General features: G+C 43.3%; 1 protein-coding gene across 2 annotated transcripts in view; it reads right to left on the reverse strand.

Moving 5' to 3' along the window:
* Positions 1 to 10: 10 nt before the first annotated feature.
* The window catches only part of LOC143434038 (uncharacterized), a 59012-nt gene continuing 42510 nt past the window's right edge, over positions 11 to 16512 (reverse strand). For both annotated transcript variants that reach the window (XR_013103188.1, XM_076911221.1), the window contains one exon: positions 11 to 4042. Coding sequence is in view for 1 of the 2 variants with exons in the window: in XM_076911221.1 (XP_076767336.1) it covers positions 4026 to 4042 (17 nt within the window). In the remaining variant the exon portion in view is untranslated. The remainder of the gene's footprint in view (positions 4043 to 16512) is intronic.

The raw sequence follows: 16512 nt of genomic DNA on the forward strand, positions 1-16512 counted from the left end.
GCCCCCTTTTCCTTTTGCATTTATACATTTTTTTAAGAAATGTTAATCATAGGCTTTATAAGTTTGGTATTGTTCAATCAGAGGTGTAACCCACTACCCAACCTAGATATATCAACTATCTTTGACTGGTGGAGATACATGAACATCTGCTTCCCTGTCTCCCCCCTCTATCTCTCTTTCATCACCTAGCTTCTCCTCTCCTTCTTCTTCTCCTCTTCTTACTCCTTTTCTTCCTCTCAGTACTCCTCCCACCTTAGCTCCTCCTACACATCACCCTTCCTGTTAAAAGGAAACTTTTCTCTCAAAATACAATTAGAGCATAATTATGCCTATTTGTACCAGTGAGGTACAAGATAGTCCTAATACCCAGTCCATCCTTTTGTTGACTAACCAGCACCTCTGTCATCTATCCTAACTAAAACACTTAGTTCTGAACCTGGCTTTTTCCTTGGCTTTAGGATGAATGTCAGCTGATGACCATACACTCAGATCTTTTCTCTCAAAGTAAATAGCTATAAGTTTTCAACCCCATCAGAAATCCAGAATGACTGAGTTGACTATAATTGTGGGAAGCACAAAGCATAGCTTCTAAAACTTAGCCAATTTATAGAGACCTCTGAACACCCGGACACTAGCTCTACTTCAAAACGTTGGAGCATCTGTTCTTCTGCCTTCTGGCCCAGGATCATCTGGCAGACCTTAGTGCTGCAGAATTATTAAGGGCTGATTACTCTGTCTAGGCAGATATAATCAGTCGACTATTCTGCAAGTGTGTCCTTTTCTGGACAGTAATTTGTCTGTAGAAGGAAAGTGGCAATTCTTGCCTAGTGGCTGTCTCACCACAACTGGAGTAACTCCAAGGATGCTCAATTTCTTCTTAGAGTTTAACATAGGAAGCTGTCCGGAGCAGACAGGTCTCTAATGAAAATGAACATTAATACTGAAATGTTTGTCATGTCAATTCTAAGGATTTCTGATGTTTTGAAAACCAGCTATCTACGTAAGGTAATCTGGACTGTTGCCTGTTAACTCCACTCAGCTATTTCTAAATAAAACATAGAGAACACCCTTATAATAAACTCCAAGTCATGAATTTGCTATAGTCCCTTAACTCACAGGCTGACCATCTCAAATCAGTTAAAAAAGTTAAAGAAGGACTGGGTCTAAGCTTTGTATTCCTAAGTGTGTTATACTGGTACAATGCCTATGAGAGTAACAATATTCATCTCACTCTTATATCACTAAGAAGCTCATGCCAATGAAAACCTTAAAATTTGTAAACAAAGTAAATTGGTGCCATTTAAGAATTTATATCTTCATCTTGATATTAATTATACAGATTTCTACTAATAGGTTATGGCTATGCAATAAACCCTAGCTAATCCTCTCTATTCCGACAAAACCACTACTTTTCCCTAGGGAGACAGCCCAACATTTACCACCTTAGTCCCCATGCCCAGGGAATAGGGGCGCTGACTCATCATTAGCTTCTTCAAGCTGATTATGGGCGTTGAGATATTAGAAGAGGAGTGGGGGGGAGAGCAAGTTGACAATCCTCTGATGCTGTGTCTTCGCTGCCTCCAGATGGAATTCACGGACCTCAGAGGTTTGAGCAGGTCTGCCCAGCTTGCTTGTTGAGTAGATACACCAAGGCTGATCATTCTGCAATATACAATTCTCAAAACAAATTTTAGTATCAAGATAGTTTTTTTTTTTTTTTTTTTTTTTTTTTTTAAGAGGGCTGACCACCAGCCCAGGAGCACATAGGGAGAGACACATGACTCCAGCTGTATATGTAGGGGAGGATGGCCCTGTTGGGCATAGGTGGGAGACAAGATCATTGGTACCCTGAAGGCTGAGCACTGAGGGGGGGGGAATCTGAGGGTGGGGAGGGAGGCTGGGGGGTAGGTGGGTAAACACCTTCATAGAGGCAAGAGGAGGGAGGATGGGATAAGGGGTTCCTGGGTGGTGGGGGAAATATGGTAAGGGGATAAAATTTGAAATGTAAATATTGTATCCAATAAAAGAGGGGAAAAATAGAAAAGCGGTTAGAACCAACATTCTTTCTTTCTTTCTAAAAGGGAAGGTAGGCCTGTTTTGATACAGCCCTATGATGTGGATTCGTGTTCATAGATGGTTGGTCTGTAAGCTCAGAGCCCAGCAAAAACATGACAAGGTCGCTTTAAGCCCAAGCACTCGCAGCCTTGGAGCAAGCATCTCTCCCTGAAATTTGACTATCTAGGCTAAGAAAGTAGCCGATGACTGAGACCCTCAGTCAATGCACCCCAAGGGTTCAGCCCATTGCACTGGGTTGATGAGAGGTCTAAGTCCAGCCAGCCCTTGCCTAAATAGCTGTGGTACCTGAATAGTAGGTTGACAGCCCTTGCACTCCTGGGAGCTATACTCCATTGCACAGGGATGGGTGTCAGTTCCTCTTTACATCCCCTTAGCCCTTGCACCCAGAGGACTTGTTTCCATCGCACCTGGAAGGGTAAGGGAAAATCTTCGGGCTATAAGCTCTTGATCGCTTATTCCCCCAAGATGGAGTTTGCTTGATCGGGTTTGAGTTCGAATCTTAATTGGTACTGCGTTTAATAGGCGAAAGGCTGTTTCTTTTTAATAATTTAAACAGGGAGAGATGTAGGAAGCCGCTGTTAGCATTTCCAAGATGGCGCTGGCCTTGTGTTTTCCCAGCAGTAAACAATTAACTGCGCAGATGCAAAGGCAGAGAGCCCGCCAAAGTCACTGCCAGTCCCGAGGCATAATATTGGGTGGTGAGCGAACAGCCAATCAGAAGTGAATACGTCACTCTAGGGTGTATTTTAAGCTAGGCCCCTTCCGCGTCTCAGCCCTTCCGTTTCTTCCCTCGTCCTTCCGCGTTTTCCACATTTGCTGATACAGAGTAAAAAGTCCTCGTTTTGCAGTAACTACCCGAATTGCGTCTCTCGTGTTTCTCTTCCGGGCGTGGGGTGACACGGGAGGCGCGCGTTAGAGGCATTCCTTTCATTGTGTCCCATTGGTATGATGAGCCTTCATTTTCATTAAATTCTAAAAGGTCTTTAATTTTTTCTTTATTTCTTCCTGACCAAGTTATCATTGAGTAGGACATTGTTCAGTTTCCATGCGTATGTGAACTTTGTGAATGATTATATGGTCAATTTTGGAGAAGGTACCATGAGGTGCTGAGAAGAAGGTATATTCTGTTGTTTTAGGATGATACCTTAGCCAGGGTTTTTATTCCTGCACAAACATCATGACCAAGAAGCAAGTTGAGGAGGAAAGGTTTTATTCAGCTTACACTTCCAATTCATTGTCTGTCACCAAAGGAAATCAGGACTGGAACACAAGCAGGTCAGGAAGCAGGAGCTAATGTAGAGGCCATGGAAGGATGGTACTTACTGGCTTGTTCCCCCTGGCTTGTTCAGATTGCTTTCTTATAGAATCCAAGACTACCAACCCAGGGATGGTACCACTCACAAGGGGCTGTCACCCCTTGATTACTGATCAAGAAAATGCCTTACAGCTGGATTTCATGGAGGCGTTTTCTCAACTGAAGCTCCTTTCTCTGTGGTAACTTCAGCTTGTGTCAAGTTGACACAAAATCAGCCAGTACAGATGAAATGTTCTATACATATCTGTTAAATCCACTTAGTTCATAATTTCTGTTAGTTTCACTGTGTCTCTGTTTAGTTTCTGTTTGCATGATCTGTCCATTGATGAGAGTGGGGTGTTGAAGTTTCCTACTATTATTGTGTGAGGTGCAATGTGTGCTTTGAACTTTAGTAAAGTTTCTTTTATGAATGTGGGTGCCCTTGCATTTGGAGCATAGATATTCAGAATTGAGAGTTCTTCTTGGTAGATTTTTCCTTTGACAAATATGAGTGTCCTTCCTTGTCTTTTTTGATAACTTCTGATTGAAAGTTGATATTATTCGATATTAGAATGGCTACTCCAGCTTGTTTCTTGGGACCATTTGCTTGGAAAATTTTTCCCAGCCTTTTACTCTGAGGTAGTGTCTGTCTTTGTCACTGAGGAGCGTTTCCTGTGTTAAAAGCAGTAAGGGAAAAAGGTCAAGTAACATAAAGGCAGACCTTATATGGCTACTATACCTAGCAAAACTCTCAATTACCATAGATGGAGAAACCAAGATATTCCATGACAAAAAAAAAAATTTAGACAATATCTTTCCACAAATCCAGACCAACAAAGGATAACAGATGAAAAACTCCAACACAAGGAGGGAAACTATACCCTAGAAAAAGCAAGAAAGTAATCTTCTTTCAACAAACCCAAAACAAGATAGCCACACAAACATAATTCCACCTCTAACAACAACAAAAAATAACAGGAAGCAACATTCACTGTTCCTTAATATCTCTTAACATCAATGGACTCAATTCCCCCAATAAAAAGACATAGACTAACAGACTGGATACGTAGACAGGACCCTACTCCTATTGGAGCAACAGTACTGATCTCACCTGTGACCTTGGGTGTGTCAGCACTCCTGGGAGACCAGTTCTCCCCAGGCAAGACTTGGGTATGGAGAGCTGTGGCACAGGCTTATCTCTGGGGCCCAGATGGAAACCAGAAGTGTATGTAATTGCTAACATTAGGTGAAAAGCCAATTTTTAAACAAAAATGGGGCTGTGAAGTGGATGTTTCTGGTTGTGTCATGTGATGCAGACTCATGTAATGTTTTGCTGAGACAGACTCATGTATGTTTGGCTGATGCAAGACACAACTTTGGCTTCACCTTTGGCTTAGGATGTGTGTGTTTATGTGTATCTTTTAGTTTTGCTTTGCCTCCTATCACGGCTCTTTCAATCAGACTAAGATTGCACCTGCATATTTATAGCTTCAGCAAACATCTGGGAACATTTAGAGCCTGTCTGAGAAAAACTCCCAGGTGTGGCCAAACCTGCTTGACACTACAAGACATTGCCATCTATAAAGTTTACACTGGATAATGGAGCAATCTAGTCTTACTTTTTTTTTTTAACATAATGTTTTAAATACATTTACAAGTTTGTGTTGGGCTGTATTCACACATATATGAAGGCTGTGTGCAGCTGTGTAGCTGTGCAGCTGTGAGTTGGACATGCCTACTTGAACCACTGTCCTTTGTAACTTTAATTTTTTTTTTCAAAACGTATTTTTAATGATAGTTCTTAAATGCTTTAACCTCCCTTGTAGCTCACCATCCACCAGAGGCAGAGAAAAAGAAGGATATGGGGAGAGGCAGGGGAGTGGACCTGTTTAGAAAGGTTCTTTGGAGCAACTCTTGTCTGTGTTGTCTGGAAATTGGCAGTTCAGTTCACAGGTCAGCAGGCAGTGGCAGCTCGATCCACTCACAAACACCTTGGGGATACACCAGCCATCCGGTTCGGTAGAGTTGGGTTAGCAAAAGCAATGACACAATCTAGTAGACACAACTCAGCCTCAGCCTTGACTCTAGTCAGCAGGAGGGTCCAGCAGGAACACCAGAAGAAGTTATTGACTGTGCCTCTCTCAGGGAAGCAAAGATCAGTGAAGACTTGAGACACAGTGTTGCACAGCTAGCTCTGTCAGCAAGCCAAGTTCTGCCTCTGTCACGCTGTCCCATTCTATTATCCCCTATTATAACAGGGTCCTGTTTATACGTTCCACACATCACGGGTCTCGCCTCTGCACATGCATCCAATCAGCCCGAGTCCTCGACGTCACAACAAATGGAGCTCAACTACGGCGGACCAATACATGTGTGTTGTTAGCAGAGAATCCTTCATCCTTTCGTGTGCTTGCTTTAGCAGAGCATCCTCTCACCTGTGTCTGCATTAGTGCAATGGTCCTTAGTCTTTTACTTGTGTCCACCACAGGAAAACACTCTTTCACGTGTTTGCCCCAGAGAAAAAACCTTCCAACACAACTGACTCTCCAAAGAACCCTTAACTTTCCACTTCAGTCCTTCTTAGCAATATCTAACTGTTTTACTAGCTACTAACATTTCCCTGTTAAATAGTACATAGAAAGAAAAGCTTAAAATTCCCTACTGTTTTTTTTTTTTTTCCAGCAACACCTCTCCTCATCTTCTAGATACCATCCTTTTGTGACTAGGGCATTCCAAAGGACATGTGGTCATTCTCAACAAACAAAACAGCACCACAGGAAACGTGGCTAAGAAGAGCAGCTGTCACTAGTCCCATTTTTCCTATGGTGTTGGGGGCCGACTTTTAGCAGAAAGCCGCTATCAGCTTTGCAGCCATTTTGAGCCATATACCCTGACATGAGACTTGGATTACAATAGCCTACAACAGCTGAGCACACTCCGATAATCTTGGTTTAGATACCTTGAGTGTGTGAGATTAAAGGTGTGTGAGATTAAAGGTGTGTAACTTAAGAGTATGACTTAGAAGTGTAGAGATCAGATTTAGAGACAAGACCTAAGGGCATGATTATAGGTGTGACTTAGAGGTGTGGCTTAGAAATAAGACATATAAAAGGCAGAGACAGAACAGAGGAGAGAATCAGACACAGCAGACATTAGGGAGACACATCAGACAGAGGAGACAGAGAAGCAGGCACTTGGAAGAGAACTTGGAAGAAGTAACTTGGAACTTGGAGGCGCTAGGGACTAGGAACTAGGGACTAGAGACACTTCAGGGAGACTGAAGAATAAACGGGATTGAATCACACTCTGTCTGGCCTCACTCTCTCTCTCTCTTGCTGAACCCTGACCCTCGGACCGGAGCAGCAGCTTGGGCCGGGATAGAGGGCTGCCCCAAACTCGGGGCAGCCCGGGCCTCAACATTTTGCTCGGGCTGCAACATTTTTTGGTGCCCGAACGTGGGGCTAGTGTGGACCCCAACACTATGGGGCCAGAACAGACTACACACATATAAGGCAGAAACTTATCCCAGCAGAAGATGGGGAACAAGAAGTATGAGCTTGCTCTTTTTTACCTCGCTAATTCCCCCCACACCCCTCTCCAAAACAAACAAACAAACAAAACAACAACAACAACAAAAAACCTGACTTCTACTCCAGCTATACACTTCAGGCAATGGCTTATGGTCCAGGAAGGAAAGAAGAAAGTGTAGTTCATTTCTTTCTTTCAATTCTTTATCAGATAGAGAGACAGGGATGTGGAAGAGAGCTGGGAATAGGCCTTCGCTCTGTGGGTCATGAGTTGTGTCTCACACAGGTGAGAGTTGCATTCTCCTCTGGACACGTCCAGGTGCCTTTCACCAGCCAGTCTCGCCCTCCCAGGCACTAGCTCCAAACGAGCCCACAGATCTTTCCCTCCGCCCCCTTTAGATTGCTTTAGTCCTGGAAAGCAAGCACAGCAAGATGTGTGACAGTGATTGGAGACACAATCCTACTCATAAACATTGTGTATTTGAAATATGTGCTCTCGGCATGTTCAAAGCATGTCTAGGTCCCCTTTTCTTCCCTCCCGTTTTTCTTTTAACCCTTCCTTCTTTCCTTTCCTTCTCTTCTTTTCTCTTCCCCACCCCTTAGTAGCTGGGGTTCCCACAGCCCCCCTGGTTCTGGAGGTTCTCTAGGCATAGATCTTTCACTGAAGCATTTTTCTTTCCAGTGTCCCTAAAATAGAAAATGTAACTTTCTTGTGAGGTTACTTGTTTATAATTCTTTCATAACTAATTAGAATAACACTGCTCATTGACACAGGGAAAGCTGGAAAGCAACAGAAGAAGCCGCGCACAGCTTCATTACCCACAAAACTATACTGCTTTTCCAAAGGTGATTTTTGGAAACATAAAGGTAACTATCAAACAGAGGTGTTTTCATACACATAATGCTGGTGACCTCTGTCTAATAGCAAATACTTTCATAACTCAAATGAAAATCTCTTACCCAGTAAACCATTTCTCCCTAGTTTCTTTTCCCACAGCTCCTGACAACTAGCACCCATATGGGTTAAAGGATAAAGTTTTTAATTTTGAAAAAAATTACCACTGGCATTTTGTTAAAAGTTGGATTAAATGTACAGATTTCTTAGCTATTATGGGCAATAAATAGCATTAGGTCATTCTGTTGGTGGATAATCAACTTATTTATTCCTATTTAGGCTTTCTTTTCATTTGGAGAAATGTCTTCTTATATTCACTGTGATTATTTGTGTAAAATAAATTTCCAGAGATACAGAATATTGGACAAAAGAACACAAAAGCTTCAATATATAACTAAATTTTTCCTATCAATTTTCCCAGGGCCTGGAGTGATGGCTCACTGAGGAACAACGCTTGTTTCAAGCCTGAATTTGATCCCCAGGATCTACATGGCAGAAGAAGAGAGAAAACCTCCATAGGTCATCTCTGATGGCTGCACACTGTGACACCCATGTGCACACACACACACACACACACAGAGAGAGAGAGAGAGAGAGAGAGAGAGAGAGAGAGAGAGAGAGAGAGAAAGTAAATGAGTGTTTTTTAAAAGATGCCAAGTTACACTTGCCTTCAATTCTTATGAGAACAAAAGATAAAACTTGTATTTCTTCCCTTTAATGTTCACTTCCTTCGTTCTTGATAATGTGAATACCTTTTCATAGATTATTAGTGTTTTATAATACTACGTCAGGAACATTTATTTATCAACAGCTCTCAGCATTGGAGGAGTTTCTAAATTAGATTTATAGAGTGCATTGCACCTGGTGACTGTATATCAATATAAACACATATACTGACTTTCTTCCTGTCACTTTGCTTGAGTTCTTTTTCACTCTCATCCCTCCTAGAGCCATAACTTCCCTGTTACCACTTCAGCGTCCAGCGGTGAGCTGGTGCTTTGGTGCTTTCTGAGTGGAGCTCACGTTGCTACTTAAGCTTGCCCTACAGCTGAGCTTCTTGGGTCAGAGCTAACAAGAACGTCAGAGACCAGGAAATGCAACTGTGAGGGTACAGACCAGGAACTCACCACCAAGAGGGTGATACAGTTCCATAGAGGTCACAGTTCAGTAGAGGTCACAATTGCTCAGTCACAGACAGGATCCAAATCACCAGTATTGTAGTCTAACAAGCAGAAAATGGTGTGAGCATTCAAAGCCGATGTCCCCTTCTGCTGGTCTGTGGCAGGGGTGTGTCCCTTCTGGTCTGCTGAAGGCATTTTCCTTGCTAAACATGCCTACAGGGGAAGGCCAGGTCAATACTTCAAGGATTCCACTCTTTAAATTTCCTCCTTTTAAATCCTCTTTTCAATCCTGAAATCAACGAGAGCAGTCTTTTGTAGTAATTAAGAACCCAACCATTAGATTCAAAGTCACTGGGCCTGAATCCTGACTCAACCGTTTGCCAGTAATTCGCACAGTGGAGACTCACTTTTTCATCTGTATAATAAGAGCAAGAATCCTGACTTCCAGAACACGCATGTGTAAGAGCTACGTAAACTTCTCAGTATGGAGCTGACAAAGGGGAAGGGCGATGCTGTCCTCTCTTTGAAGCACGGATAAATGGCAGTGTGTCCACACTCCACGAAATTATGGACTACTTTAAATATCTCAGAATTGTAAGGCTGTTTACCCTCTTTGTACATGAGCATTCTCAAAACAGGATTTTCCTTTTACAAAAATGTTTCTTTAATGATGCCGAATTGGGGGAAAAATGTATTTATCATAAAGCTTTTTGAGATGATAAACATACAGCAATAGCCATCACAGATAAAAGGTATAATTTTTAAAGAGTTAGAAGAGAAATTCCAAGAAACAGCAACAAAATTTACATGTGCCATTTTAACTGAAGTGTGGAATGATGTTTCATTAAAGTAGTAAATTGCCACAGTTCTAAATTAGATGAATGTGAAGAATGGGTTTTTATTGGACTAACATTTACTTATTAATAAATAGAGAAATGTAATAAGTAGTAAAATGTCATATAAAAATTAATGAATGGGCTATGAAGCAGGGCAGTAAGAATGAGGTATTATTCTGACATCTAGAAGCTATAATTTTTAAAAGTTAAAATAACTCCAAAAGGGACTGGAGAGATGGCTCAGTGGTTAAAGCACTGTCTGCTCTTTCAGAAGTCCTGAGTTCAATTCTCAACTCATAACCGTCTGTAATGAGATCTGATGCCCTCTTCTGGCATGCAGGTGTATATGCAAAAAGAGCACCAATGTATAAAATAAAATCTTAAAAAAAATAATAAAAAATAATAAATAAAATAACTCCAAGAGTTATCCAATTTTTTTTAATTAAAAGAAAGTGGTACATTTTGAAAAGAAATAACAAATGAGTTTTTAGGTTATTTGGTAAGGTGGTGTAAAGGAATAAGTTATGTAGGCACACAATATGTCTGCTGAGTTGACAGCACCAATACTGCTTCAGATAAGATGACATACAGTCTGATACTGTGATGGCACCAGTGCCGTGATAGCAGTGTGCCCAGTGCCGTGATAGCAGTGTGTCCCAGTGCTGTGATAGCAGTGTGTCCCAGTGCCATGATAGCAGTGTGTACCAGTGTTGTGATAGCAGTGTATACCAGTGCCGTGATAGTTATGTGCCCAGTGCCGTGATAGCAGTGTGCAACAGTGCTGTGATTGCCCATTGGAATTGGGCATTGTTTGGCAGTTATCTCAGGTCTTATCATTTGTTATTTACAAAAGTAGTCTGACTCCATATCCAAAATTAGTAGGATAATTCCACAGCACTGAATAAAACAATTGCTTAATTTGGAAATTTATAACAGTTTTGCATTTATGATCTGTGAAATATACATCTGTCTTAAACATTTTACAATGTATTGGTTTTTACTAGTCTAAATAAATACTGGGTTGGTGGATGCCGCTGTAAAGTGTTGTGTAATTTTTGTTTTTCATAGAGAAGAGTGTCTGAATTATGAGTTAAGTTTTCCAGATCTGGATCTGGTCCTGGGTAGAGTGGATGGGAAAGAAAGGAGAAAATGGTTCAGAAATAGTTTTCCCTGGCTATCCAATGCCAAATGATCAGCCCTGAAAACATAGATACAGCTAACATTATTCAGACTGAGCAGATCATACTAGGACCATATATGTATATACATATATGCATTTAACAGTAAGTAATAAAAAAAGAGGCTATGAATTTGAAAGAGAACAAGGAAAGATACATAGGATTTGCGGGGAAGAAACGTAAGGGGAAATGATGTAATTATAATCTCAAAAAAAAATCTACAGAATAAAGAGGAAAATCAAGGCTCTCCCGTGCTAAAGAGACTCTCAAGTGCCAGCTGGCCCTGGGCACACCCGCCCACTGAGACTGCATCGTGCTGCACAGTATACAGTGTTGCCCTTTCCTAAGTCTCCATTTTTTTCTTTGTATTTGGTATTCACATTGTGGTGACAACTGGTATCCCCTCAGCCCTGCACTGAGCTTGCAGCACAGTGAGGCAGGAGTGCTGTTGGCTCCATGTTCAGGGCCAGCACAGTGCTAAGGACCCAAGAGAGATAGTAGTGAGCGGGAAGGAGAACTTCTCACTTGAGCAGGACAGAGGAGCATGGGGCTCAGCTTGGGGTGTACATGAGTGGCTCTGAAACCATGGTGATGCGCAGAGCGGTGTTGCGCAGTGCGGTGTTGCGCAGTGCGGTGCTGCGCAGAGCTTCTATGTGAACTGGGTTTGCAAAGACAGGGCAGCTTTCCTTGTACCACGTGGCATTTGGGGTGGATTGCAGCTGTGGAGATGATGATAGAAACATAAAGAATGGATGGCCCAACCTGTTGATGCCTTTCTGCGAAGAACTGCACACATGTCGGGTATATTGATGAATCGTTTCTCTCTTGTTTTCTTAATTCTTCAAAAAGAATTTAAGAATGTTAAACAGTACACAAACACAAAAGCCCATGAAACTAAAAGGGAATCTTTGGATATCAAATATAGATTTAAAATCTGTCTCCAGAGTTAGCTTTGGTTTCTGAAAAGTCCCTGTTCCTTCTGTAGTAAGTCACATGGATGAACACACCTCTCTCAGTCTATGTGTATGTGCGTGTATGTGCACACGTGTATGTGCGGCCCTGCACCTCCAGCTCATAAAGAACACGGCGCAGGTAGCTGAGCCTCTCTACCTGTTCCTGCTAACACAACCCAAATGCTCACGGAACAGTGCAGTATATGGAAAATGCTTTGGGAGCTACAAGGTTAATAACAGGAAGTTAAACATGCTGCTTCTGATCTGGAAAGGCACAGAGGGAAAAGGGCTCACTCAAAACAAACAAACAAACCAGACCAAACAAACAAACAAACAAAGCTGGGAATAGAACCAATCAGTACCAAGGAAGAGAAGGGAAGACGGAAAACACGACATGGCGAGACTGAAAATTAATTGCTTATTTCTTCCTCTGGGATGCATTGTAATGCATGTTAATATTTATCTTCAGGGGCCTGATACTTTTTAATTAATTTATAGTTGTTGGCATTTAGTCTAGGCTCTGCCCCACAGTTACCTGGCGACAGTCAGGTGTGCCTGACTCAGTATAAAAGGGGTTGCTCCCACCCCCACCCCACCCCCATTCTCTTGCCCTCCTTACCCTTTCTCTCCCCCTTTCCCTCCCTCCTCTGTAGCCACATGCTCATGCCTGGCCTCTCCTTTCCTCTCCTCTCCCTCTCCCTCTCCCTCTCCCTTCCCCTTCCTTTCCCTTCCCTGCCCTCCCCTCCCTCCCTCTCTTTCTCCCCCCCCCCCCCAGGAAAGAGTGGGCTAAAACAGAATTTGATGGAACTGAGATCCATAACGGAAACATACTCTGAGCAGGCAGAAGAGCAGCTATGCCCGCAGCTGCATTTACTCACCCCACTTCTGCTAAAACTCAACTGAGACTGTATTCTCCTTTTCCTCCGAGAGAGAGAGAGAGAGAGAGAGAGAGAGAGAGAGAGAGAGAGAGAGAGCTCTGAATCAATAATGTGATCGTTAAGATCTTTAAGCAAGCAGTTCTCTGCTCCCCTTTATTTAGTCAAAACCCCCCAAAAGTTACTTTCCAGAACTGATGAAGACCTCAGTCAAGCCCCGACTTTAGAGAAGAGGAGTTTCAAGGAGAGCTTGGGGATCAGATGTGTAAACTCCGCTGAAGCTGCCCCAGTAGGAGCCCAGCGCCACCTCCGGACTTTTCTGAGCTGCTCCTAAGCTGCAAGAGTCAAGAACTAAGCACCGCAGTGTGGCTGTGCCCGCTGTCGTAGGCCTGGGAGACACAATGGCAGCTTAGAGTCCTAGAGGAAAGAAAATGTGATTGTTTTGTTTCTTGTTTTTGTTTTCGAGACAGGGTTTCTCTGTACAGCCCTGCCTGTCCTGGAACACGCTCTGTAGACAGGGGAGCTGGGAGGGGTGTCGAACTCATAGAGATCCACCTGCCTCTGCGTCCCAAATCCGGGGATTAAAGGCGTGTCATTTTATTCCCTAAGTAGGGAACAGGAACCATTGTGGAACTGGTCCACAAAGAAGTGATTTCTTGATTCTCCTGTGCCACTGATATCAGAGGGTGACGGGGTCGCTATTTCGCAAGTGAGTAAGTGCTACCTAAAGGTGCACTTAAAAAATCTGGAGTCACTAGCTTTCAAAGAGAATAGGAAGCTGTAATCACACCCATGCTTGATCCATAGATTTGGCAACTACAGCAAAGAGAACACACAGAAGAAAATAACTTGGCCTTAAGTGTGAGCCCCTTTCCATATGGCCCTCAGAGCGGCAGATGGCCCAAGCAGCATGCAGTGCAAGCTGACCGCCAGCAGGCAGTCCCAGCGAGCTCCAGTTGAAGCCTGCCATGAGGCAAGGCTTCCAATCAATTAGACCAAAGGAAAGTGTGTTTATAATTCTTTGGTTGTGTGTTTCAAAAGGCGAAATTAAAAGGCAGGAGGACAGATGCGGGGAAAGGTAGGATAAGCTGTTGAAATGGCCTCTGGTGCCAGAAGCCTGAGCCAAGAGCTCCGCGGGCTGAGCCCAGAGAAGCAGCTCATCGCACAGGGCTTTCTCTGCATGGTTTCCAAATGTCATAGCTTTGGGGAAAGATTCTCATTTCATTCCAGCGCGTGCGTGCGTGCGTGCGTGTGTGTGTGTGTGTGTGTGTGTGTGTGTGTGTGTGTGTGTGTGTAGGTAGGTAGACACATGTACGTGGATGTGCATGCACATTTGTGCACCATGTCTTTTATTAGGCAGTATCTACCTTCTGGTTTTTTTTGGGGGGGTTGGGGTGATGCTGCTGTTGCTGTTGTTGTTTGAGACAGGGACCCTCATTAGCCTGGAGCTTGCCAATCAGCTAGAATGGCTGGCCAGTGAGTCACAAGAACACCTCCGACCTACCTCCCCAGTCTGGTTGTTTTATGTAGGTTCTGGGGATTAAACTCTGGTCCTCAAGCTTGGACAGGAAACACTTCACCAACTGAGACAACTCCTAGGACTGCCTTCCAATGTATAAATTAAGAATCAGGGCTCCAACGAGAGAAACTGCTTGGTAATGCATCCTATGTTAAAACATGAGGTTCTAGAAAGACCTAATAAATTAATTTTTGAAACAGGGCCCCCATGTGTTGCCCTGGCTACCCTAGTACTTGCTGTATTTTTACCCCAGACTCAAAGCCCTCCTCTTGACTGTCTCCCACGTATTTGGATTCCAAGCATGAGCCATTATATCCCAGAAACTCAGTGATTTTCAGCAAAACTGAAAGTTCTTCGTAAGTAAATGAGCATTTCCTTCTAGAGTTGCCTTTCACTCTCCTTGTAGGTTGTCAGTGCGGCAGCGCGAGTGGCTGCCCTGTTTTGTGGCTGTCAGGCTTCTTAACATTGTTCTCTCGCTTCGAGTTCCTAGTGAGAACAGATTCCCCTGTTCCCACCTCTTGTTGGTACCCAGCAGCCCCCTCTCGCCCAAGTCCTTCATGTCCAGATGAAATGCAGGCTTCCACCCTGCACCCATTTTTCTCCTTTACCCACGTGCTATGAAAAGCCTCCCTTCCCACTTTAGGGTGTCCAGGACGTCCTTGTTTCTGGAGACACTTCCTTGTGCCTTATCAGTTATAATCATTTCATTCTGGTTTTATTGATCTTTCCTGATTCAAAGGATTTTATGAGGAAATGTTCAGTCTTTCTGCATCCCCAGAAATGATCAATATGTTTAGTTCTGGCTGGACATTTTCACCTGCAACAGACTCTTCACATTAAAGAAAACCCTGCCACTTAGAGCTAAACTATCCCAATTTTAAGAATGTCATTACCTAGGACCAAGCAGAGACAGGAAACCTCCCTATGGAACATTATGGCATCATTATCAGTCTCGTTAGTGAAATTTACCTATCTTGTTAAGAATTTCAGTGACTTGGGGGCATGCAAACGCTGTAAGGAGAATTGATATTTTTCTTACTCTGGTCTCCTGTTCCCTCCTCTTAGCTTATATTCTGACTTCCTGTCTTGGGCATGAGCCTCTTGAGCTGGTTCTCAGACTTGTTCCACGTGACCCCTGCCCTGATTCTAAAACATTTCTCCAAAGGAGCAATTGGACCAAGACGCTGAGCTGTCAGTGAGGCTGGTTTGGGTTTCTTTTCTCAATGCCATGACCAAGTACTTGAAAAGAAACAACTCAAGAGAAGATTACTGGCTGGGTTTTGTCAATTTGATACAAACATAGACATCTGGGAAGAACAAAGGCATCCAGTTGATAAAAAAAAAATCTTGATAAAAATTTACCTATAGGTTAAATCTGTGGGGTTTTGTCCTGATTGATGATTAATGTAGGGGTACCCGGCCCACTGTGGGTGGTGCAGCCCCTAGGCAGGTGGCACAAGAAAGCAGGCTGAGTGCGCCGTGTGGAGCAAGCCAATAAGCTGTGATCCTTTGTGGTCTCTGCTTCAGTTCTTGCCTCCTCCAAGTTCTTGCCTTGAGCTTCTGCCTCGGCTTCCTCTGGGGAGGGGCTCTAATCTACAAATCAAAGAAACCCTTTCCTCCCAGAGTTTCTTCTGGTCATGGTGTTTTAACACAGCAGGAGAAAGCAAGCTTATTTTGGCTCACAGTCTGAGGGAATACAGTTCAACATGGAGGAAAAGCGTAGGAGCAAACAGGTTCATGTGGCAGGAGTGTGTGGCAATGGCCTGACTGTGTATCAGAGCCCAGAAACCAGGAATGCCAATGTTCAGCTGAATTCCTCCCTTTTTCCTTCTTATAACCAACTTATGGGATGGTACTGCCCACATTCGGGTCTCCTTTTCTCAGTTAGAACTCCTTGGAAATGTCCCCACAAACATCCAGGATGTGTGTCTTCTGGGTGACTCTAAACCACCTAGAACTGGCAAGACTGACTGTCTCAGATATGCAGGGATTGCTTTCCGTCTGTCTGGCAACTGACTAACAGTGTGACCAAGACATGTCACCAAACTAGAAGCCTCATGTTCCTTTTCTTATGTAAGGAAGCAAGTCTATTGTCTCCTCGTGATTCTAAAACCCCCAAATCAATGCTCAAGTAACATGTCTGAATGCTCACATGTCTCAGTTACTGAGCGCTAATGGCTCGGTGTTATTCCTTTGGAAGTAAAGAAACCGATAACGCAAGTGCCCTAAACGGCTCCT

This window comes from Arvicanthis niloticus, chromosome 13 (genome assembly GCF_011762505.2).
Source record: "Arvicanthis niloticus isolate mArvNil1 chromosome 13, mArvNil1.pat.X, whole genome shotgun sequence".
NCBI lineage: Eukaryota > Metazoa > Chordata > Mammalia > Rodentia > Muridae > Arvicanthis > Arvicanthis niloticus.